Source organism: Protomyctophum bolini, assembly GCF_963924005.1.
Source record: "Protomyctophum bolini genome assembly, chromosome: 6".
In the NCBI taxonomy this organism is placed as follows: Eukaryota; Metazoa; Chordata; class Actinopteri; order Myctophiformes; family Myctophidae; genus Protomyctophum; species Protomyctophum bolini.
In genome coordinates, this window is record NC_137867.1 from 24235091 (window position 1) to 24261461 (window position 26371).

At 43.1% G+C, this 26371-nt stretch overlaps 1 protein-coding gene across 1 annotated transcript; it reads right to left on the minus strand.

Moving 5' to 3' along the window:
* LOC308316380 (uncharacterized protein) lies at nt 1-25503 on the minus strand. Its single transcript, XM_080764974.1, has 23 exons — nt 25350-25503; nt 24881-25075; nt 24695-24807; nt 23018-23072; nt 22814-22933; nt 21480-21596; nt 21274-21369; nt 19531-19611; nt 19326-19413; nt 18805-18952; nt 17919-18038; nt 16955-17041; nt 13592-13654; nt 11701-11802; nt 11436-11618; nt 11228-11344; nt 10896-11128; nt 10627-10753; nt 9137-9220; nt 7767-7960; nt 1856-1931; nt 1417-1647; nt 1-969 (listed from the first exon to the last, which is right to left on the minus strand). Exons 2-23 carry the CDS (start codon nt 24954-24956, stop codon nt 898-900), a joined length of 2583 nt encoding a protein of 860 aa, XP_080621100.1. The 5' UTR covers nt 24957-25075; nt 25350-25503; the 3' UTR covers nt 1-897.
* Nucleotides 25504-26371: the final 868 nt, after the last annotated feature.

Below are 26371 nucleotides of genomic sequence, written 5' to 3' on the forward strand. Positions count from 1 at the left end.
GGAGTGTATATATTGCACCATATACAGCAATGCTTATTTGTTTTACGGGGATCAGCCTCCTTCCATAAGGCTACTTAAGCCAGCATTCTGTGAACAAACAAAAGCCCACTCTTTATTTGGCTGTATTCTCCAATGTTCTTTACCAGAAACCTTGAACAAGTGTTAATACTTTATATTTGTTTTTAATTAAAATGTTACTTATGTGGCTATATTCGTAATGTTTTACTTCAAGACACATTTTGTGTCATAATGTATAGTGTGGTATTTAACAAATACCTGAATGAAATGTAATACAAGTTTCTTAGTTTGGATATTGAATGTTAATTGCACAATTCAACATGTGAGGAAAAATATGCCTGTTTATTCATTGCAATTTGTGTACAAGTGTACAAGATGAAGACCAGAAGACATGTGATAACATACCACACTAAAATCCTTAGTGTTAATGTGTCAATTTGTAAAACTGAGTGTACAAATGTAAGCAAATACGTTTTACACTCCTAACAGTGAGGATTTTACTTTGTCGGGATTCCTACACAAGAGTAATGTCAGCCTTATGAAGCTGTCCTAATGATGCATGCAGATCACATGATCTAAGCTCACATGATCTACCCTCTACGGTTAGTCTAACCTTAAGTTGAGCAGTAAAACTGCTTCAAACCATGAGTCACTGGGTGTATGAACTTTAACAGCCACATTTTTTATTGTGACACTGACCTGTAAGTGTCAATTACCCATCACGTGGAGAAGTACAGTACATAGGTTATAGTGGATGATTCAGGTCTTTTAAGGTCTACACAAATTCCTAGAAATGCTTGTGGCTCTGACTTTGGGATATATATATATATAGATAGTCTTCCACATAGTCATTTAATAGTGAAGTTCAACATGCTGTATTCAGCTCAGGGCTGTGCTGATAGAGTGGGTCCAAATGTGCGCACCGTCTTCAGTGTCTTGGGATGGTGTGATCTAGTTTGGAGATAACCAGTTTAGCTAATTATATACAAACACAAGGACAGCCATAATATAATTCAAATGTGAATCATAGTTCTGTTAAAATGGCAGCATTTTCATTATCATAATACAAAATGCTCAGAAGTAAGTTTAGAATGTACAAACATTACATTGACATAACTTGCAAAATAAATGTTCCCTCTTAAGGGAGTCTGATTACAGGTATATCAGTGTACCAAGTTACCTTTCCTACCTAAGTTCTTTACCTCAAAAGGTAAAGGTACAGTTCACGTTGAGAGGCAGGGAGTCCTTCACATGTGCAGCATATTTATAAACTTTAAAGCTTGTGTAGATAAAGTTAATGAAATTGTCCCACAGTCATTAGCTTAATATCATTGTGAATCTATTCACTGGATAACCCTCCAAGAGGATAGATTAGGTTACACACCAAAGATCACTCACTGTCTCAAGATAGGACCCAGACAAATCCAAAGACATCTTTTTCAGAGGAGAACTGCAGGTGTAGGCCTGATTCTCTGCCCGGAGCTGCCTGACTCGGCTCTGGAGGTGACGCAATAGCTTGAAAGAGGCCATATCTGAGGTGGGCCCAGGGGAGGCAACAGAGTCCCCAACATGGAAGGAAGGAGAGGGGACTGAGCACTGAGCTCCACAGTCGTTGCCTTCCTGATGGGACTGAGAGAGGCCACGTTTGAAAACTGAACAGATTACTAGTATTAAGGGTTATTAAACATTAATGGATCATCATGTTATCAGTCTGAGACCGGATGAGTATACAAATGTTTCCAAATGGACCTGTAATCCATTTGGCAACATTTGTTCTCAGAGGACGTGTGTGTGATGTTCATTATTCCTCAGGTTTCACACAATGCTTTACATTTACCCTAGCAATGAGTCTCATGTCTCCTTCAAGTATCTCACGGTTGCTCTGCTTCTCTTCTTGTGACTTTGATGTCTTTCTGAAGCACAAACGTATCCAGACAGTAAGTTAGAAATTTGCATTGCTTTGGAGATATGGAGGAGTTCACCATCTCAATCTCTCACATGTTACGCATGGTGTAAGTAAGCGACTGCAGTGAACTGAGATGAGATCATGGTTTGTCATGGGGACAACAAAAGCACCAGTTAGTATTGCATCTAGTGTAGGTTTAGTCCTGACAGCAGGGCCGGTTCTAGGCATAGGTGAACTAGGCGGTCGCCTAGGGCCTCAACCACTGAGGGGGCCTCGTCACAGGGAGAAGATTTTTTTTTTCATGTATCCCTTACATGGGCTACTGGCCACATGTGGCCCCAACCTAGCTTCTTAATTTTGATCTCAAAGTGCACCAGATTGAAGCATTTTCATGGCAAATTTACAATTTTTATCCGGCGTGGCAAAGCAGGAGGGGGGGGGGCTCTGTATAATATGTTGCCTAGGGCCTCAAAAGGCCTAGAACCGGCACTGCCTGACAGACATGCTATCTCTATGAAAACCATTTACCTTCCCTTTAATAACTTTGCCTTGCACCTGGGAAATGTCAGAAATGAGAACACAATTTATTTACAAAATATAACATGAATTAAATTCTATCAATAATGGAAACAAGCACCCTGTGGCTTTTTGTGTTATCCTTTTAGCATAACCTTTTGGCATAACCTACCTGCTGTACTGTTGACAAACCTGCTAATACAGTATTCATTCAATCAATCTACAAGGACCTACAGCTACAGGGCTTCCAGGTCACTATATGAACGAATTCCCTGGTAGAATGAAATCAGACATTTAATTGCAGACTTAATTTAGTTGCACCTGCAATGACAAATACAAGAATTGTATTAAATTGTAATTCTTGTCCAAAGAACATTAATAATGATATAATTATGATACAAAATATAATTATTATTATAATAATAATAATTATTATTATAATAACTTTATTTATATAGCACTTTTTAAAACATGCGTTACAAAGTCCTGAACAACAACAAGAAGTTGAGCTACGCAATAGACAATTAGTAAACTAAGAAAGTTAAAAACAGTGCAGGTGTCAATGACTGCACTCGAGTGCATACTTGCTTGTTGCACACTAGTAGGCCATTAGTGCGCAAGCAGAGCGCGCAAGTACTTTTGACCGCTACAAACTGTCAAATCTCAGTTTCTCTGTGAAGGAACGTTTGAATTGTTTATGCATGTAAAAAAGTATTATTATTAAGTATGGTACAAGTTTCTATCTATAAAAGGAATACAGTTTTATCGATTTAGAACTATTCCCCAGCAAATGATGTAATGACTACTTGTGCCTGATATGGCAGTGGTGCCAGATTACATACATGTATACATAGGAGCATTACCTTTAATCCTCCCGACACTAAAATATATCGTCATTACGTCACCATCGAAAACCAATTACACTGACTCTGGCATTGGGTCGCAACCCAGTTCATACTGTACCATGTCCAGTCGGCGAGAGAGCCAAATATCAACCCAGTTCATACTGTACCATGTCCAGTCGGCGAGAGAGCCAAATATCAAACCTGCTTGATATTCAGAAACGGTCGGGGAGGCCTCGGCGAGCGCTTTTATCTGCGCTATATCTTCTCACAGACCCTTTCACACACAGACCCTTTCACACACAGACCCTTTCACACACAGACCCTTTCACACACAGCGAGCAAAACCGTGGCTATCAAAGCCCCATCTTGCGTCAGATCTGGGTTTTTGTCAGCGAGCGCCAAAAATGGTCCCCGACAGCATAATCGGAGCAAATATCGGGCAGTGTGTACGAGCCATTAGACCGTCTAAGCTTCCTGTGGTTGGGGATTTGACATATATTCATGAGTCATCCGCATAGCAGTGAAAATTGAGTTTATGCTTGCGGATGATGTGACCTAGATCCAGCATATAGATGGAGAACAGAGGCGGTCAAGGACAGAGCCCTGCGGGACGCCACATGTAAGAGGGGCTGATGGGGAAGAGGTGTCCCCTGAGACAACAGAGAAGGTTCTGTTGCTCAGGTAAGAGCGCATGTACGCCAGCCCATGTTTGCTACGAGCCAGCAAGATGGAGTGTCGACCGTGTCAAAGGCTGCACTAAAGGTCTAACAGTACGAGTATGGCCCAGTCACCATCATCTAATTATACTATTAGTAGCAACAGTAACAACAACAACACGTGCGCCCCGCCCCCGCCTGTCTACAGCCGCTGATCAAAGCGCCACTATCCGTCAAACTCAATTCATGTCTCAAAATGTCTCTGTTCAACACCCGATCTTTAACAGACAAAGGACTCATACTCAGCGACTTTATAACAGACAATAAAATAGATATTTTCTGCATTACTGAAACCTGGCAAAAACCCCTAGAATACATTTCACTCAACCAAACCACACCCCCAGGATACATCTATATGGACAAACCACGGCTTGATAAACGAGGAGGTGGTTTAGCCATAATACATCGACAACACATAAAAACCAGCCCAGTCACAATTCCATCCTCTCCCTCATTTGAACAACTGGTTTTTAAACTATGTGGCCCCAAACCCCTGGTTACTGCAGTCATCTATCGCCCCCCCAAACCCAATCCTTCATTTCCCTCTGATTTTTCCACATTCCTCACCCAGCTCTGTGCCATCTCTCCATCTGTCCTATTACTCGGTGATTTCAATTTTCACGTGGACTCACTCAACTCCCCACCTGCCACTGAATTCCTGGACATTTTAAACTGTTTTAATATAACCCAGCATGTAGACTTTCCCACACACAGACAAGGTCACACTCTAGACCTGATATGCACCACCGGAACCTCCATCAGCAACCTTTCCAACTCCGGCTCCACCCTCTCCACCTTCTCTGACCACCTGGCCCTCACCGTTGACATTGACATCCCCACCCCTGCCATCAAGCATAAACGCCTCATCACATTTCGCAACCTCAAATCCATCCAGCCCCCCGCTCTCTCCTCCCTCCTGACTTTTTTTTTTTATATATTATTTTATCCCACGATTTTGTAACCCATTTTTCACCCCTGTGTCAATCATCTAATGTGATCCTGGGCTCTACACACCCTCCGCCAACCTGGGGAGAGCAACAGACTTAACTCATGCTTCCTTCATGCTTGAGTGTCCAAGTTGCTCCTTTACACCTGACAGGGGGGAGATTCCCTGGTTGGACGTAGCGCGTGGAAGGAACACGTTATTCCAACCAGTTCCTTTCCCCTCCATCAGGCGCCCCGGCTGGCCAGGGGGAGGCAGTTTAGAGACCAGGATTACTGCATGTTTTTGTGAGGGTATCTACCCTAGGGGACACGGGGAGAACATGCAAACTCCACACAGAAAGGCCCTTTCGCCAACCCCACCTTCGGGTATGGGCACTGATGACGCGGAGGAGGAAACACGCCGCCAGCACCCACAGCGCCCCGAGCGGGAATCGAACCAAGGACCTTCTAGCTGTGAGGCGACAGCACTACCAACTGTGCCACCGTGCCCCTTCCTCCCTCCTGACTGACACAATCTCCGACCACTCACTCACCAAAAATGCCTCCCCGACTGACCTAGTCAATAACTACAACAATGCCCTCTCCACCTGCCTAAATCAGCTCGCTCCCATAAAAACAAAACCTGTCTCCTACACCAACTCTGCCCCCTGGTACACAGACCACCTCCGCCACCTTAAGGCTGAGGGCCGAAAGCTTGAACGGCTAGTCAACAAAACTGGTCTAACGGTTCACTCCGAGGCCTACAACTCACACCAGCAGCAATACAAACAGTGCACGCACCTCCCACTACTCCTCCATTATTCAATCTGGCAGCAATAACCCCAAAACCCTCTTCTCCACCGTCAGCAACCTGCTCAAACCCATGGACACCACCACCTCCTCCTTCACTACCAGTAAATGTGAATCATTTCTCACATTTTTCCAAACGAAAATAGTCAACATTCACTCTGAACTGGCCATCCCCTCCTCCACCACTCCCCCGGATCCTGAACCTACCCCCCCTCTGTTCTCTGGTCAACCACTCACTACCTTCACCGAGATCACCACATCGGACCTATCCACCACCATAACCTCCGGCATGAAGGCATCCACCTGCATCCTGGATCCCATGCCCTCCTCCCTAGTCATGGCCTGCCTCCCAGCTCTCTCCCCAACCATCACCAAAATCATCAACACCTCCCTGTCCTCTGGTTTCATCCCACCTGCCCTCAAACTGGCTGCTGTCACCCCCATTCTCAAAAAACCCGGACTAGACCCTGACACCCCCAACAACTACCGCCCCATCTCCAACCTCCCCTTCATCTCCAAAATACTAGAAAGAGCAGTCGCCTCCCAACTAAAATCACACCTGGACTCAAATAACCTCTATGAAATATTTCAATCCGGTTTCCGCTCAATGCACAGTACAGAAACAGCCCTCCTCAAAGTTACCAATGACATCCTACTCTCCGCCGACTCTGGTTCCCTCTCCATCCTCATCCTCCTGGACCTCTCTGCCGCTTTTGACACCATCAATCACTCCACCCTCATCTCACGCCTTCAGTCCTCCCTCGGAATAACACACACTGCCCTCTCCTGGCTGAAATCATATCTCTCTGACCGCCACCAGTTCATCTCCATCAACAACTGTCACTCCTCCACTGCCCCAGTCACCCACGGCGTCCCCCAGGGCTCTGTACTTGGTCCTCTCCTCTTCATCATTTACATCCTACCTCTTGGGCAAATCCTCCGTCACCATAACCTCCAGTTCCACTGCTATGCCGACGACACACAACTCTACCTCTCCACCAAGACCATCACTGCTGCCACCCACTCCACCCTCACCACCTGCCTCACTGATATCAAACTATGGATGCAAAAGAACTTTTTAAAACTAAACTGCAACAAATCTGAAATCCTCCTCATCGGCCCCAACTCTCTCACCAGCTCCACCCAGAACTTCACCCTCAATATCGATGGCTCCACTGTTACAACCTCCCCCCACATCCGTAACCTTGGTGTCACATTTGACTCCACCCTCTCATTCCTCCCCCACATAAACCAGATCACCCGAACCGCCTTCTTCCACCTCAGGAATATCGCCCGCCTCCGGCCTTCTCTGTCTCTCACTGCCGCTGAAACCCTCATACACGCATTCATCACATCCCGGATTGACTACTGCAACAGTATACTCTATGGCACCACCTCCAAAGTCCTCAATAAACTACAACACGTGCAAAACTCCGCTGCCCGCCTGCTCACCAGTACACGCTCCAGAGACCACATCACACCCGTCCTCCACGACCTACACTGGCTTCCCATCAAACAAAGAATTCACTACAAAATCCTGCTCACCACCTACAAAGCTCTCAATAACCTGGCTCCCCCCTATCTTTCCGATCTTCTTGAACCATATGTCCCCCCCCCCGTTCCCTCAGGTCCAGTGAAGCCAACCTCCTGAAGGTCCGCAAGGCCAAGTACCGCACCTGGGGTGACAGGGCCTTCTACGTTTCGGCCCCCAAACTCTGGAATGAACTCCCCAACCACCTCAGAGCTGCTCCCTCTCTCCCCTCTTTCAAAACCTCACTCAAAACCCACCTCTTCAAAAAAGCTTTCCCCAGTTGACGTCTCGCTTATCCTTTTATCTTTTTAACCCTGTATCTGTTATGTTTTATTTTGTCTTTTTTCTCTTAATAAAGTCTGTTCTTAGTGTTCCCTGTAAAGCGCTTTGGGTATTCAGAAAAGCACTATATAAATCTGAGCTATTATTATTATTAACAAACAACCCGGTTTTTGACTTAAACAGGATAAATAAATATAAATAAAGAAATAGTATATTACCTCTCAAGCTCTGCTGTCATTTCTTCCTCAAATTTGCATGCCAGGCGGTTCGCTGTATGTTCTTTCCACTGGCTCATGCTCCTCTGGACATCTCTCAGCTCTTGGTCTTTGGCCTGCAGTTGCCTGCGCAGAGAGGCTGCCACTCCCTCCCCACCCTGGGCCCGATTCAGAGTACTGAGCTCCTCCATGTGCTCCTGCAGAAATAAGAGACCAGATGTAACAACGCTGTAGTGGGTGTGGTGCATTCATATAACAGTTAAAGTCTGGAGCGTTAAAGGCGCTAAAGTAGTGATATTTATTGGGTATGTTATAACAAAAAGATGTTTTGTTATAAAGTGAAGACTCAAAATTCTGATATAAAGTAGAGTTGAGTAATCTCTGCATCTCTCCAGTTCTGTAATAAAGAGACAATACATTTTCAGGCGGGACATCAATTTCATCTAATCAGGAGAGAGAACCCATTTTTTATTTCAGAGCGTTCCAGTTCCAATTATATATTATTAGTTTAAAGAGATAGTTTGATTTGTGTGTATTCAGCTGTATGAAATACTTGCCAGTAGAAAGGTGTTAGTTTATTACCTGACAGATTACACATGGTCGAATTTCTTCCCCGGTTCAGATTCACGAGTGTGGCTTTTAATTTAAAAGTTTCTTTCTGGCCTTGATCTCCTAACTCCCCCTCCCTCCCCCTCTTCTTCCCTTTCTTTTTTGTTTTTTTGTAAAAATAACACGATGGGAACTATGCACAAAAACGATGCACTTTTTTACTTGTTAAAACTGTGATGTGACAATAAAGATGATTCTGATTGGCAGGGTTGATGAAATACAAAGGTTTTACTCCACAAAATGCTTGCAGTTGCAATGTTGACATGTTTTTACCCCAAGAGGACCACCATCATTAAAATATTCCTCTATGCGCGCACACGAGTATGCATGTGAGAGTGAATGTTTTGAGTTCAATTTTATACACTGTATAATGACTATGCTCTGTGTTTTGTTCAAAAAACGAATAAAAATTTAATGAGAAAAAAAATATTCCTCTAATCACTTTTAATTTCAATTGTCCAGCCTATAGCCAGTAGTTCTCCCTTCTGATTAGATAAACTGGTATACACTACAGACCTGAAAATTTGAGAAAAAAAAGAGCTGGAGAGATCAAAAAGATAAAATAAAATAAAATACTACAGCAATACTTGGGAATAAAGAGCTATTTCACACTAAATAGTCCTTTAACTGTGAGATAGCAAGAACTGAATCTGTAAGGGTCCGTTTTTAAAAGAACACGCCAAATGTTACTCTGTATGTTAGGTCCACCTTCACGTTGATTCTCAAAGAGTGCTACTGTACTATCATGAGGTCAATGCTCATACCTGAATCAGCCTTGCCTTCAGGGCGTCCAACGCCTGGTCTTTCTCAATCTCCATCATCTTCCTCTGAATGTTTAACTCCCACTCCTGAATAACAACAAATCTAAAGTTGTAAACACATGAACGTCCATGCATTCTGAATGGAGACTATGGCCCTCATTTATCAACCGTGCGTACGCCAAAATATGGGTGCACGCCGAAATTGCCGACATTTTCGACATTTACCATTTCCGGCAAAGCTTGAAATTGAACTTGACAACGTTCAAAACCCACGTCTGGTCGGCAGCTTGCTTACGCTTTTTTCTTGGCTGTTTTTCTGTCGTACACAAGCGGAGCAGCCTTGTCTGAACTGCTGACACGCTGTCACAGGCATCTAAACATATGTTTTCACTCCTAAAATGTTAATATAAAACGGTATGTGTATGTAAAAAAAAAAGGGAGAGATTTCCAACTTTACAAGTAATTAAAATCGCGCAATTAAAAACAATATAACATGTTTACAATGTATTAGTTTGTGCTTAATCAAACAGTGCTTTACTGGCCTTGTTATGCAAGCGCACTTGTGAGATGATTTTGGAGCACATGCGGTGATGCGGCATATGTGATTATGATATTATAAAAAAAAGGCATAAATGGACTGCACGCCTTTATTTCCAAGTGACAATGACAAGCATACAGCTTGCCTATTTGTAGTAAGTACTAGCAGGCAGGTGTAAGGGGCTTAATCATTCACCATTTAAATAAGTGCTTAGACAGGTTTTGACAGTTTTGACAGATAAAAGCGAGATCATTTTCGGGGGTCGGGAGGACGGGACCGCGGCGTGCGTCGCCAACACATACCAGCACACATGCAAGCGGCAAGCCTTCATCCATATGTTTATGATTCGTTCATCAATGATCAAATCACGATACATAAACGTTGATTATGACTGCCTTGACGACATGATAGCCTATCTCTCATGCAGGCATCACTGAGTCATCCACAGGACTTTAATATCACAGCAGTATCACGCCTTCGCCGTGCACTGCGCACGAATGGGTAAAATGTATATAGGCTAGCCTATACAAACTAATTCCATTCATGGCGATGTCGATGTACGTGTCATGTAGTTGCGTGCGTGCCTGCGTGGACATGAGTCTTGACAGCAAGGCAAGCGAGGTGAGAGGGAAACAGACAGGGTAGGCCTACAACTTTATTTAATTCATGCAAGGCACGGGAGAAACTTTTTTCCATGGTTTCCATGGTTCCCACAGGTCGTATTTCATGTGTTCAGTCGCAAAAACGAGGGCGAGGCTTAATTTCATAGGGCGTGCCAGATAGATTTCAGCCGTCACATTTATTAACGTCAGAACGAAATTAAGGAAGGATCAGCTGTTTGCGATCACTTTATAAATGCCGTGGCGACGTGGGTGTACTACGAAACCGGCACTCGAATCTGTGGCAGATTTTACACTCGATTGATGAATGAGGGCCTATGTCCAGTGAAGCATACCTTATCTCGACTCAGCTGCTGTGTGGTTCGTTTGTGAGACTCGAGATCCTGATGCAGATGGTAAATTAAGTGTTTTACCTGATCTGTGAGGGCTTGAAGGTTTGTAACCGCTTGGGCAACTGTAGGGCTGCACAAAGAAAGCAGAAACAACCAAATCAACAGCTGAACATCACATGACCATGACATATCCATATTGAAATGTACAATATGTTTCCCTTTTTGGAATCAAAAGTGCAGGTATTGATGGGCACCTGTGGAGGTAGGTGTACCTGTGAGGGAGTTGTATATTCTTTTCTCTAGGTCCAGTCTGTTTCAGTATGAGTTGAAGATGCTGGCATTCTGACATTAGTTCTTGGGCCCAGTGCCTAAGCTGCTGTTCCATATGAGTTGCGGTTCGCTTTTGACTGTTCTGCGTCTCTTCCAGCACCATGCGGAGTCTGCCAGCCTCTTCCTCAGCCATCTGAACAGCCTGTTCCATCCTCAATACCCTTTGCTCAGTCTCCTATGACCATAGAACACCATAATTACATTACACTTTCTCAACTTTTGTGTGTAACTTGTGGGAGGATGCATGTTGAGAACGTTTACTGTGCCCTTCCACCTCTTCTGTGTGTCTTCGTAGCTGCTGCAGCTCATCACGAGTTCTCATCATTTCAGCCAGCATCGACTCCTGCTCTCTCTGCTGTGCACAGCGCTCACTCTCCAAATCCTGCACTCTCTTATACAGATGTGAAATATTGTAAATAAGACATGGGAGGTACATTTATTCTAATAGCAATGTTGCATGTCATGATTGAGGGCCATCTTACCGTCTGCAGTTCCACAACTTTATTTTGAAGAGTTAGTGCATATCTCTTCTCTCTCTCCATGTCACTCCTCATGTTCTCCAACCTCTCCCGGGCTTGTTCTTGCAGTAACACACTCTGCACCCGCAGAGCTTCCTCCTTTTCCGGCTCCCACTTCCTTCTTTCCAGCTCTATTGCCTTGAGCACCTGAGTGGGAGTAAACATATCATTTAATATCATGAAATGAGAGAAACTTTTGTTGGCATTTGTCAGATTGTAGTATTCGTGCCTTATTCAGGGTTTCTTCATGCAGCTTCTCTTCATGTTTCCTCATTGCCTCCTTCTGCTGCTCAAGAGATTCTCTTAGCATCCTCCCTTCTTTCTCTTTTTGCTGTCAACAAGGTGGGGGGGAAGGGGTCAGAGCAGAGGAAACAAACCCCACATCAGGGACGTAGCTGACCATTTGGTTGCCCTACTCGTGGGATATTTGTGCTGCTCCCCCTCCCGACAAGAGCGCTGCTATTCCTCATCCAGATATTTTCACTGTTTGTGACTGAGGACGCACACACAGCTGCTCGTTATTACCATTACTCTGGTCGGCATGGCACTTTTTGGCACATTTTTTTGCCCCCCCCTCGGCATGTTGCCCTACTCGCAGTGCGTATTGCGCCGTACAGGTAGCGATGGCACTACCCCACACACTCAGTGTGGGGCAGACCAGAGGTTTTCACTTTTTTCTTTAGGGACCTGTACAGAGCACCGAAGTCTGACTAAATGTATGCATTCTACCTGGGTCACGTTTTTTCCCCCCATTCTGAATTCCCATTGACGTGTTTAATATTGCGGCATATAAGAACTGTATTCCAAAAATAAACAAATGATCCCGACGGATTGACTCATATGGGTATGAAGCGTCAACTGACGGTGAGAAAACGCTAATGTCACTGCTGCCAAATTAATGACATTTTCGCCAGAGACAGACTATCATTATTTATTTATTTTTATTATATTTTTTATCCCACGATTTTGTAACCCATTTTTCACCCCTGTGCCAATCATCTACTGTGATCCTGGGCTCTACACACCCTCCGCCAACCTGGGGAGAGCAACGGACTTAACTCATGCTTCCTTCATGCCTGAGTGTTCAAGTTGCTCCTTTACACCTGACAGGGGGGAGTTTCCCTGGTTGGACGTAGCGCGTGGAAGGAACACGTTATTCCAACCAGTTCCTTTCCCCTCCATCAGGCGCCCCGGCTGGCCAGGGGGAGGCAGTTTAGAGACCAGGATTACTGCATGTTTTTGTGAGGGTACCTACCCTAGGGGACACGGGGAGAACATGCAAACTCCACACAGAAAGGCCCTTTCGCCAACCCCGCCTTCGGGTATGGGCACTGATGAGACTATCAAATTTGAGTGACTGACTATCGTAAACGATACAGAGCCTCCCACCACCCTGACAATAGCGCTGGGACATTTGGGATTTTTGAACCACAATTCTTATATGAAACGATCCTTAGCTGACCCATTGTTATTTTCCATAGAGAGAAACCTCAGTGACCTAGAGCAGTGGTTTTCAACTAGTGGTCTGGGGACCACCAGTGGTCCTTCAGGGGGTTCCAGGTGGTCCCCAGCTAAATGATGGAGAGTTGGTAACCAAATTGACCCTCATAGATCTTTAACCCTTGAGTGTAAAATGAAACCAAATGGACCGTAGGGTCCATTTGGTTTCATTTTACACGCTCAAGAGTTATATTATATTATTGTTAAACATCGGCATTACTTAATTTACAAGAAGTCTACACAATTAGAGAATGTACAAGAATTGTTATTTTGATCAACGAGAACAAAAGTGCTCAAATGCCGAATAAATCATGGGCCTTGATATGAAAAGGGTTGAAAACCACTGACCTAGAGGATGAGCGAGTGATCAGATGTTAGGACTTTGGTACTCTATTTTATTTTTAATCACGTTTACTGTATGTATCTGATCTGAATAGACTCAATGCGCTGTGTGAAAAACAGAGCCCATGTTCTTTCAAAGCACACACACACACACACACACACACACACACACACACACACACACACACACACACACACACACACACACACGGAGTGTCAGGATTGAAAAAAAACATTTAATGGTTCAGCATAGTGAGTATTACGAGATCCTTCATTACCTTCAGGATCTCTTGCTCATGAACCGAAGCCAACTCAGATTTCAGCTGCTCAATTTCAGTTTCCTGAAAAGGAGAGGATCGGTTTGTTACGTGAAGTTTATTATTGACAATAGTCACAAAATGGGCACCGTTTGAATATAATCATAGACACATCTGTAAAGGGCATAGCCGTGGCGACCATTTTTATGGTCATGATTGTCCAGGAGCCAGGATGGCTTGGTTCCAGGCTTAAAATGGGTTTTATATCTGTAGCACCACTGCTACCACACATACTGAGCATCAGCCTTTGTGCTTGCTCCTGGGTGTTTCTGAGTGCACTGTAGTGTTGCTTTTTAATGCTCTGTAGCGTTTCCTGCAGCCCATCTCTCTCCGCCTGGAGGCGACTCTGTTGCTCCTGGAAATCCAGAAGCTGAAGCTCCTTCCGAGTCAAAATCTTCTCCAGGGCTCCTACCTTAAGCTTGCATTCTCCTAAATGTCCCTGTGTCTCCTGCAATTGAAACTCCATAGGTATGAGACAAATAAAGGGCAGAGAGAGTAGAGAAGAGTAGGGTGACAGCTACGTAATAGGCAGGATAGGGCTGTACTGTAGACACAGTGGCTTGAGTTTAAAAGATGAATATCAGGGTTTCATTTTGAGGGGCACTAGCCCCTCCAACGTCTGGATGTCGGAAATTGCTTATATCTATTCTACGTCCGAGCATAGACATGGTAACGCCCAACTGCCTCTGATTGGCCTACCGACACTGCCCGTCTTGCCTGTCCTCCGAGATGCAAGGGTATAATACGTACAAGAGAATGGCAACACGCGGCAGTAACTGCAGTATAAGAGGCAAACTAATATTGCTTGTGCCCTTTGCTTTGATGGAATAATTGATTGAACACGCGCGTACACGCGTATGTACTATGATTTGATTTGGCTGTGTTATAAATTAAAGTGTTAGTGTTGATTATTGTGTATTAATCCAATTCTAGTAAAAAAGATAAAGATCAAGGGAAAAGAGACCTTTTTACAGTACAATAATGTTTCAAGTTTACACATGTATACAAATAAACAGGCCAACGGCATAAACAATATTAGTTTGCTTCTTATACAAAAAATAAAAGTTACTGTCGTGCGTGCCAAGCTGTCATTCTCTTGTATTATATATCGTACTTGTATTATTTATTTATTTCCCACACAGAGTAACCTCGCGCAGCACAAGGACTATCCTTGGCGCAGCAGAATATCCAGCATGTACTGTATCTTCCACCTCGGAGACACCGGCTGTGTCGGTAGGCCAATCAGAGGCAGGTGGAGCGTTACCATGTCTATGCTCGGACGTAGAAAAGATATACGCTCGGAAATTACGTCATATGGCAGCCAAGTCTATGGACTTTTATTGATGTTTGTTTAGAGCAGTGGTAACCAACCTTTTCAAGCCCAAGAGCCCATTTTATTCCCAATTGTAAGCCAAGATCTACCACTAAAACGTGTTAGAAAAAACACTTGTTTTGTTGCTATTTCTGACAGGCTCAATGCATGTGCACACATCCACACAAAGACTAAAGCTTAAATTAGAATAAATACTTATAGTAAGTTATATTATCAATGTCAAATAATATTAAGACAAATTAGAAATAATTAGTATTAGAAATATTTTGTTTCTCATTTCAATGAATATTCACATTGGCAGATGTTCAAATGACATAGGCATAACATGACCATATATATTTGCACAGATATGGTGACATACTCTCAGGGTCAGCCCACCTTTAATGAGACTGCTGTGACTGCACTTTATCTGCAAGCGTTTTGAAATCTGGTTCATATTTAGTGATTGCCAGTCTGAGGGTGTCATTAAGATGTGAGTCAGTCATACGAGTTCTAAACTTGGATTTTATTATTTTCATTTGTGAAAAGGCCATTTCACATAAGTACGTGGAACCAAAGTATAGGCATGCAGCTTCAGTGCACACGACACAATCAGGGGATACTTCTCTGCTCACAAGAGACCAAAATTCCTTCTCTTTAGCTCTGACCTGCAGGTGACAGTCACTTACTAATCCAATAATCTCCATTTAAATATCTGAAGTTAATGCAAACACATCCTGCATTTTATCGGACAGCAGTTCAATGACAGTAGGCTCAGTAAAGAGGAAAGGGTTTGATACAAAAGCAGCTACTTAATTGACTCATGCGTTGTACTTCAACAGGTTTTCATATTTCATATTTATCATATTTTTTGCTCTATGTGTGCGTGTGTACAGAAATCAAACTGTAGCATTGATTATTGTCACGGACAGAAGTCATTCTTTCCCTATGCATATGCCCTGGAGTGCACTCGGCTATTAGTTTGCATTGCAGACTGGTATATTCAGAACGCGCCTTTAATTAAAAACCAAATGCAGCTGTGTATGTGGCTCTCAGCGTGCGATACCCCCCCTCACCTCTGTGCTGGAAATATAACGTCTGGGTTTCCGAGGCTACATCCATGCTGACGCAGTGACAGTCCTGTTTCTGGCTAAGCTTTACGCGCAGGGCACATGAACCTCTCCGTCTCCAGTCAGTGCTGGTTGTTGTTTATTTGCATGGCTCAGAAAATGAGTAACAAACTAAAATGAGAACGTTATCGAGTTGTTGGAGGAGGAGGAGAATAATAATGTTATATTTCTTATTGTGTTCTCGGGCTGCTGTGCTGCGTTGCTGCTGCGCTGTGTGCCAACCACATCATCATCTTTTCATTTTGACATGATTCACATGAAATAATAATCCTGCACCGCGTGTAGCGTTTGGTTTCATTAACGCGACAAAATAGCCTACAGCTGCTGCTGCCAAAGATACCAAAGATTGGATAGTGCTACGCAACATGGAAGTAACACTGACTCGAAGCCGTTTATAAATCAGTCAGTGAAGTCAACTTTTCACCGCCGTTTAGTCGGTCATGAACGAACGAATCAAAATAACTAGTTCTTTTTGGTGAACGAAACCGATCCGGTCACTTCCGTGAACGATCCGTTCAAAATGCAAATGACGGGGAATCGCCCGGCTGCTCTTCTCATTCAGTCAGTGCGAGGCTGCGAGACGGAGCAGCCTGAAAGGCAAGCATTTGCATTCCAATGGGTCTGACACTTCGCGATCGACTCGAAAGGTTCCCGCGAGCTACCGGTAGATCGCGAACCCCCGGTTGGTGACTCCTGGTTTAGAGCAAACATAGAGTAGTAGCCAAGTCTATGGATTTCTTATGTTTGTTTAAGGCACTAAACATGACGTCATGTGGCAGCCAAGTCTGTGGACCTTTAATGTTTGTAGTACGATGTTTGTTTAAAGGAGTGAGGCGCCCCTCACTTCACACGAGTATGTGAAAGTAATTAATGGTTGAATACCTTATCATCTATAACAGCACACCTGCTCCTCAGAGAGATCGCCTCCTCTGTTACTTGCTGGAGCTCCTCACAAGCCTCCTCCAACTTCTGCTCCCAACAAATATATCCACATATAGAACACAGATTACTATTAACATTGTATGTATGTATGTATGTATGTATGTATTTGGTTAAAATGGGTAGGGTTTAAAAAAAGGCAAGAGTTTGCTCTGGTGCACTGGCCTAAAAGTGGGTCCTTAAAAACTGCTAAAACTTCTGAAATGTATGCATGTAGATATGTATGTATGTATGTATGTATGTACGTATGTGTGTAGTATTTAAAAGGGGGGCTTTTTTGTAAAAAGCCCAGCCCACCATACCTTAATTTATTTAAAACTACTCCAAAATAGGGTTGTATGTATGTATGTATGTATTTGGTTAAAATGGGTAGGGTTTAAAAAAAGGCAAGAGTTTGCTCTGGTGCACTGGCCTAAAAGTGGGTCCTTAAAAACTGCTAAAACTTCTGAAATGTATGCATGTAGATATGTATGTATGTATGTATGTGTGTAGTATTTAAAAGTGGGGCTTTTTTGTAAAAAGCCCAGCCCACCATACCTTAATTTATTTAAAAAATGTGTATAAATATGTATGTATGTATGTATGTATGTTATATATTAAGTTGTTTTAATTCATAAAGAAGGCATGGCAGTTGCGTTGGAGAATGATGTATCCGTAAGTATCTCACTAATTCGCTAACCCACATCCTTGAATCAATATGTTCATGTATTGTGGTGTATCTTGGTGTATGTTAATTTTGTGAGTGTCTTGTAAGCCCGTGCAGGCTGGGCATCTTGTGGTGCAGGACACTATAATTAAACATCTATCTATTAAAAATCCCTTTCTCATAGCAAAAAAGAAAAATCTATAAATCCAAACAAAACCAATTTAACTTCTTCATACATAAAGTTTAAGGTTAATACAATACCTCTTGCATTAAATCCATCTTCTCTCTTGAGTGCCTGTGTTCAGCAAACAGCTCTGTTTTGGCATTGTCCAGCTGTCGTTCCATCTCCTCTCTCTCCAGCATGGACACACTCGTTGCTCTCTGTAACAAAAAACTCATGTGAAGTGAGATCACCAAGTGAGAACATCGTGCATCATCATACATTATCTCATTCCGGCCAATCCGAATTAGCTTCCTCACCTTCATCTTCAATGTTTGTGTTATGCAATGTTTGTGTTTACACGAACACTCTAAATGGTCCATTCATTGTCAATGACATTTAATGTTTGTGTAGGACAAAGTTTGTGTTTGCACACACACTAAAAGTTGGACATATAATAAGAACAATGCTACTATGGTGCCATTGTAGAAGAAGAAAAAAACACCACAAACAAACAGATCGACAAGCAGGAATGTGTGAAGGAATCAACGGGACCAAAAAATCTGAGATATCAGGGGTACTATAAATGACTGTCCTTGTCCAAAGGGCCCTTCATTTAGAGCTGTTCTGTGATGGCACAGAGAAGGAGACCTTCACTTCACTCAACTCAACTGAGATCTCTTCAAACATAGTCTGTCCCCCTCCTTTTCACACAGCAAGGTTCAAGGTTCAAGTTTATTTAGTGTCCCCGAAGGGCAAATTGGGTTGCAGCATAGACATTTGGTATCCTAATTTCTTTGAGGTACTACACTGTGATTATTTACCTTGTTGTTAATTGACTAGAGTTCATGCTTAGTCTGCTTATTCCAATCTCGCACTTGCACTGTAAGTCGGTATGGAAAAGAGTCTGTCTGATAAATGCCTAAATTGTAGCATGTGAGTAAAAACAACATTTCTCTAATGAGTATACTAAGTGGTTGTTCTCACATATTGGAGGGTGGATGGCGACTGGTTCATCTTGACCCAGTCTGACGTCATCTCTGGTGACTTATAAGGCCTACCGCTGTGCCTGTTTCTCCAGCAGGAACCTCCCTCATCAGTGTCCTCATCATCCTCACCCAAAGAATGCACAAATCTAGAAAAGCATAGAAGAATACGCAGTTGCACTTGAGGTTGTATATTATTGTTGCTGCCGGGTGGAAACCTCATTATGTCGATTCAGAATAAAAAAAAAATTATGCTTTATATGCTTTTATAAATGAAGGCCTTCGTTATTCTACACAGTGTCACGCAAAAGTAGCCGATCTACAAGGTCAAAATGCACCGTACTGCGACGTGCTTTGAGCTTGTAAATCGGCTACTTTTGCTACAGTTTGCGTGACACTATAGAATGACGAAGGGCCTTCATTTATAAAAGCATAAAAAGTTCAAATATGAAGATGAGAGATTTCTACCCGACAGCCCATAAATGTAGTCTACATTTTGCAATCTAACCTCACTGGGGTTACCTGGGAGTGACTCTTCTATTATGTCGTGTTCTACGGAGGGATGCATTCACACCAGTCCCAGTTGTAGGCCTATGTGCGGTTGTCAGGACTAGGTGAAAAATCAAAAGCAAGTTTAAATGATGTCACTACTATTGTACTGTACATACAGGCCAACTGATCTAAAAGTGATGGAATCAGTTAGATAGAGAATGTATCCCACTTGTACCTTCACTTGGCTCCTGTGTGTGTGTGTCATAATCACTCTGGTCATCCATGTCTCTGACAAACTGAATGACTGAACGCCATCCTATTGGATCACATCTCTCATGTTAATTACATGCCATGTTAAAGTTGCTCTTTGAAAATATATTAGCTTACTATACTATATCTAACAGTATATCCATTTTGGCAAAACACTATTCTAGCGACTACTTCTTACTGTAGTTCTTCCCAATAAACGGAAACATTTAAAAGTAGCACTAAGAGTCTGAGCTTTGGCAGATACTGTCACACATTTCAACTCAACAACGTCTTGCCTGTGGTTTAGTAACAAACAAAAAATCACACCTGTGTGAAATGATGGGTGCTCTTGTCATTGTAAAGCAGGAAAACGAAGTTTCAGAATACGGTGCTGGACCCAAAACATTACTGAACGAAGAAAAAAGTGGAATGTCCGCACACAATATAATTCTGCTCGCCGCTCTTGTACATCAATTTATGTTAGTGGACATTTGACATAGCTACATAAGGTACATAAGGTGGTCCCTTATTGGCCAAGCGCTCCCACCAACTCGTTTACATATGACGTAAGTTTTTCCTGCAATGTCAATGGCGTTTAATGTTTTGATGTTTAATTTACGTCATATTTAGCGGAATTATCATCTCTTATCATCATACATCATGTATCATCTTATACTGGTCAATCAGAATGCCTCTTGCCTGTGATTGGTTAGCTGATTTGCTCGTTTACATATGACGTACATTTTCCCTTCAGTGTCAATGGCATTTAATGTTTTGATGTTTAATTTACGCCATATTTAGCGGAATTCTGACGTCATTTCTCCGTGCATTGTCAATGTCAAATCTTGAGACGTGTGGGGACAAAAGCTGTTTATAGAAGGAGCTAGCGCCCCTTAATAATGAAGGTCCATAAAGAATTGTACTAAAACTTACATAAAGGAAACTGAAGGCAAACAAAATATAAACGGTGATGGTCAACAGAAACAATCATGCCTAGCTCACCCCCTTCACTCACTGACTTACACCTGACATGAATCAAATACAGACCACGGCCCCTGGGGCCTCACCAAGATGATCTCAGACACTGTCAGCATTGATGTTGACACAACAGATTCCATCACCACGGCTGCAGCCCTTGGGGGCCCTCACCAATAACTTTGAGTCATTCCCGGGCTTTATAGTTACTACTGTTGTCACACTGAGATCATGGAACCCATGTTTGGGTACAACTAACTTAGAACTCCATGTGGACAATATACTGCAAAAGACACTGCAGAGCCAGAGAGACCTAGGGCTCCATTTTTGTCGCCACCGTTTCCCGCGACGTGGCCAGAAAATGTACGAGTATAGGAGCTTGCTCTGTCCCTTAATGGTATTTTGGTCCAGCGTCACCCGCTATCTATTTTGCAGACACCGGGAACACCCCTTCCCCACTGCTAAATCCCCAAACAGTGTATTTAGAAAGATTGAACGAAAATGGAGCCCCTAGAATTCAATCACTGCTCCTGATGGTGCGTTCACACGGGCAGATGTAAAAGATGCAGTCTACCATTCATTGTCAAAGGAAGCCAGCGATAAGACGATGCAAAGACGCAATGATGCATGGAGCTGCTCCAAATCCAACCAAAGTTGCGTCTGCCCGCGTGAGTGCACCATGAGACTCTCAAACAGAAAAATGTTGTTACTCATTTTCTTTCTTGTATTTTATAGTTTTACTCCCATCTCTCACCTGGCTGACTGTGAATGTGGCGTCTGACCTGCTGTGTACTGACAGAGTCCAGATCACTGTCGATGGACACTGTGTCAAAACTGCACACAGGGACTCCTTCAGAGGAAAGAAGCAGCTTTCAACTACTGTTAACAAGGAGTGGATTTTCTTTTGTAATAGTGTGTGAGTGCTGCAGAATGCAGATGCAGTATGTTTCTTTGTGGTACCTGCCAAGCTTCTGATTTTAAGAGAATGGCTCTTATCGTGCCTGCTTCCTTCCGATTCTGTCAAAACCTCTGTTTCACTGCTGCTGCAAGGAGGGCCAGAGACTGAACGTCTCAAAACTGTAGAAAAATGATAAAACACAGGACAGAGACAAATAGGTGAGGCATAGTGGCAAATAATGCCACAACTAGGCCATGTCATAGCTTTCCTAAACCTTTGACAGGACATCCACTTTCCCCACTTGTGTATTCATCAGATGGTCCCAATCCTCTCACCTGATGGATCATGCAATAATACGGACAGATTTGAGCATGTCTTCACCGATAGTTCTATAGAGTCTCCTACAGGTCTTTCTGGAGAGAGAACACAGTGCTCTCTCTCGTTGTGATCACTAGGCTTCTGTGGTGTTTTGCATCCTTCTCTGAACTCTGGTTCTTCACTCCTGCTTGACATCATCTTTCCATGATTGCCAGCAATGCATTTGTCCTGCTCGACTCTCTGGCTTTGTTTTTCTGGCTGGTGATGATGAGGTTTAACTCTACTTTTACACCCAAGTGTGTCTGTCTCTCCATTCCTGATGTCAAGATAACGTTCCCTCTTCTGGTCACCCTGATACATTGCGTTGTGTGAGATCTCTGTCTGTCTTCTTTCCCCTGACACTTCAGCTCTGACTGATTGCGTGGTGCGCCCGTCTGGCAAAGTCAGTCCCACCATCTCCTCTCTAAAGCGTTTGACAAAGTCCTCCGTGCAGATACTTTCTGAAGGAGGCAGTAGCTCTGCTACCTCCACAACACCTCCACAACAAGTGTTCCCGAGCAGCCTCTCCAGCCTCCAGACGAATTGCTCCCTCCTGGACTCAACACCTTCCTCGTCCTCTCTCATCCCTCCCTCTATCCTCTGTTCCATCTCCTTCTGGACAACAGGGCCCTCCTGGTCACCTGTGCTCCTCTCTGGGGGTAGAGCAGAGGAGAGACGGGTATGGAGAGGTGAGACACATCCAGTCACCGTGGTCCAGGTCATAGTGGGTAGGAGGGAGCATGCAGGACAAGTGATGTAGACAGAGTGAAAGAGTTCCTGTATACACAGAAAGCATGGTCCAGATATCCAGTACTCTCTGGGGATGTTTTCCCTTCTGATTTTATTATTAAAAGTTTATAAGAGCTAAAAGACATCTTTGAGTTAGGGATTATGGAATCACACAAAAAGGACTTCCATTACAGTGAGGTCAATTTACAATTACAATTTAGGCATTTAGCAGACGCTCTTAATCCAGAGCGATTTACAATAAGGTTGTGAGGACATGACACCCGAAGTGCTGACTCAAATATTGTATCACCTGATCTTTGGTCCTTGTTCTCAGACAGCCCCAAATCAATGAAGAAGATGGTGTCATTTGTTTGTGTTGTACTTCCAAGTCCTGTGTCTTTGCTCACGGATTGGCTCCGGCAAAGAGGTGCTATTGGGGAAAACAAATGTAACTGTTGATATAACTGATGTTAAAATCATCCTCAGAAACAAAGTGTATGACACAACATACTACCTGCTTCAGTGTAATGGTGCTTTTTGGAAATCCCCTCAATGTCATATTTCTGCACCTGCATACATTCAAATTATGTTGAACTTGGAGGACAATCCTTAGTTATGACAAAATGAACAAACGGCAAATACTGTATGTTTGTACAGATATTGTTTAATAGAGTGTTCTATAACTGTAACGGATGTAATGACCTTGATTCTTTCTTTGCAATATTACAGAAATAAGTGCATGCAACTGTATCCTACATACAACTAATTTAACTGTTATGTTTATGCTTACAGTATTGGTGGTTACTGTCTGAGATCAAAACTGGATACATGTTGCAATTACTCTCACAAAAATAATTAACTATTCGCCCGGGTGATTAGCTCAACCGTCTAGGCACCTAGGCTGCTGAGCCAGCCTGACGGCATGCCGCGGGTTTGACTCCCGATCCTGACGGCCTTTGCGCATGTCTTCCCCCCATCTCTCTCCCTATTTCCTAAATAAATAATTAAATAAAATAATTAACTATTCAACAATCTCTGAATGCTATAGTATGACGGAAGCAGCTGAAAATTGTGAGTCAACATGCAGTCTGGCTCCAGAGACTACGACCAGTCTACCACAGCACTAAAGGATACTGATGTAACCAGTATAGTATTTCATAGATAGACTCCTTTCAGGTCAACACTGAGGAAGACCTGTTTGGTTGAAACGCATCCGTTGTTTCTGTCCGTGAGAGGTAAATAAAACCACGTGAAAAGGACATTCATTGTGTGTTGGCTATTTCCTCACTTTCATGACATTATATTGAGCCTATATTGCACCTCAAGAGTTTCATTTAATCTGGAGAGTAGCCCTAGTTAGGAAAGGTTTCACACATTTTGACCAATCTGCAAAATAAATGGTACCATAAAGGTATACGAACACCTCTCAATTTGTTCCAACCCAACTCCCATGAGAAACTTCAATCAAATTTAGGGTGACCTAATTTAAATAATAATAAAAAACAAAAAAACAATTGGCCAATATGAACTTGTGGGATGTTGGATGTGTTTAGTTGGCGTAATGTGCATAAATACCGTAGCTAATTATTGGCCAAAAACTGGAAAGGTATAGGTGGCTGATTTTAAGGCCAGGAATAAACTTTTACTAAAAACGAATAGTTTGAATGGATTCAGGACTGAGTCCCAAAAACCCATAATTAGACATCCCATTCATATTCTCAAATTTACCCCAACTTTGATTGGCTTCCGTTCCATGAAGTATAGACACCTTAGGCTTTATTGCGAACGCAGTGATTGCGAACGCACTGAGCACTTACTATGAGACCTAGCAGATCATGTCTGTCTGTCTGTCTGTCTGTCTGTCTGTCTGTCTGTCTGTGTGTGTGTGTCCCCCCTTTGTGCCCATATATGGAGCTGAGTGATTTGTTTGTGATTGATGCAACACACTCCATATTTGGACGTATAGCTGCTTTGGGGACTCCTTATATGGTTATGGCTAAGTTAAAAACTTATCTTAAAAATAACTTATCTTAAAAAAAAACAAATATGTACGAGCTGCGTTCGCTTCCCGCGTTTGCGCGTCTTACTGGTTAACACATAATGAAAGCTTTTTGTAAGCAGCAATTATTTCACAGATTGGTCAAGAATGTATAACATTCCCTATACCCTCAAACTCCCAGGATAGACCAACCTGCAATTGACTCAGCTGAGCATCAATGGCATCAAGGAGGAGATCACAGTGGTCCAGTTTCATAGGAGTGACCTTCATTCCATGCACATGGTCATCATCAACATCATCCAAGTCTGTGATAGAAATGTGAGGATCAGCTGAGATTTTCAAATGGTTGTCATAGTTGCTAATATGAATAAAACTGACCTGTCAAGGGAAGTTCATCTGTGTGTATTGTAGCTTCTTCTTCAGCAGCTTCATGGCAGCCTCTGGTTATGTCCATTGTCTGAAGCCAGACATCCAGACATTCACTAGTAGTAGGCTAACTACATAGACAACATTCCAACATCTACTAGCCAGCCAGTGGGGTGTGAGGAGTAGGGGTTGTTGTTGGTCAGTTACCTTGGAAACCCAGGTAATTAAGCCAGTGTATGAGCAAAACAGTCATCTTTTCACAATGGAAACAATAAATCCCTACAACGATCGTTCCTCGGCCTCAGACGCATTACATTTCAGAACAAGCTGGTGCACAATTTAGTAGCTACACGGTACATAACCTACGCATTTGGTAAAGTCTTAGTCAGGCTTAGTTATTTTGTTTTTAAGGGGGAAATGCCAAGTCTCATTGCGTGCAGCGCCCTTAACTAACTTGATAACTCAAGCATGCATTACTTACCTTCAGTTTCAGGGATCAAAGTCAAACTTCTTGACAGGCTACTCATAGACGTAGAAGATGGACATAGGCTATGGTCGGTCCTTCTTTTAAACAAATTAAGCTTCTGCCTTCTGCACTGTGGGTGAGGCTTGAATTGATTCACGTCTTCACTATAAGATCACTTCAAACAGAGCCTGGTCGACTGTGACTCTCTGACTGCAGCGGGACATCGAGCGCCAAACAGCTCGATCGATGTTTGGTCAGTCAAATAGCAGACAGCGAGTGAGCGAGACGATATTCTGCAGTTTATTGCGTGGCGGGGGGAGAGCCACAGAAGAGGGTTTGTGTCCGTCTGTGACTGACAGACAGTGACTGTAATTCGCATACGTGCTGATTTGGAGCATATCCGCGGGCGGGCGGGTGTAGCTATACTACCGGTATTCCTGGTTGGCAACACGTCATCTCGCCCCTTTGCCAACTCGCACCCGCGAAAAGTTAAGACGGCTCGCCCCAAAAGTGAAGACGGCTCGCCCAAAGCCGTGGATAGCTCGCCCCCAAAGCGTATTCCCCTGGTCCAGTGCGACTTTATAATGAATTGAACAAGGTGGACCCTCTTGTAAACAAGTGTAATGCTTTGGGTAATGCTTTGCTTTGACAGTTTTTGTATTGAGTTGTACTTGAAATGTAGCCTACTGTAATTCTGCAAACTGTTAATAAATACTTCAATCAATTAAAAGCTCGCTAACCGACCGAGGCTACTCGCACGGCTAACGCATTGGACCAGGGCTATAGGGTGCAGCTGGGATACCGGAGAACTCGCCAGTTTACCAAGTCCCGAGGCGAAAATTCTTTATCAATGTCTTCATCGTTATGGTATATGCCAACATTAAAAAAAACTTTTTTAATCATTATCTATCTGGTAGATAATGATTATAAAAAATCACACACATGTGAAGTGAGGGGCACTAATATATTAGTCTAACTAACTCATGTTGAAACTTGAATTGGTGATGTAATGGTGATGTAAAAGTAAACAAACAGTG

Coding starts and splice junctions, on each gene's coding strand:
- LOC308316380 (XM_080764974.1), bottom strand. CDS start 24,956: ATGGACATAACCAGAGGCTGCCATGAAGCTGCTGAAGAAGAAGCTACA. Junction 18,039..18,804: donor CGCCATCCACCCTCCAATAT/GTGAGAACAACC, acceptor TTTTTGTTACAG/AGAGCAACGAGTGTGTCCAT. Junction 9,221..10,626: donor AGCAGCTGAGTCGAGATAAG/GTATGCTTCACT, acceptor GTTGTTATTCAG/GAGTGGGAGTTAAACATTCA.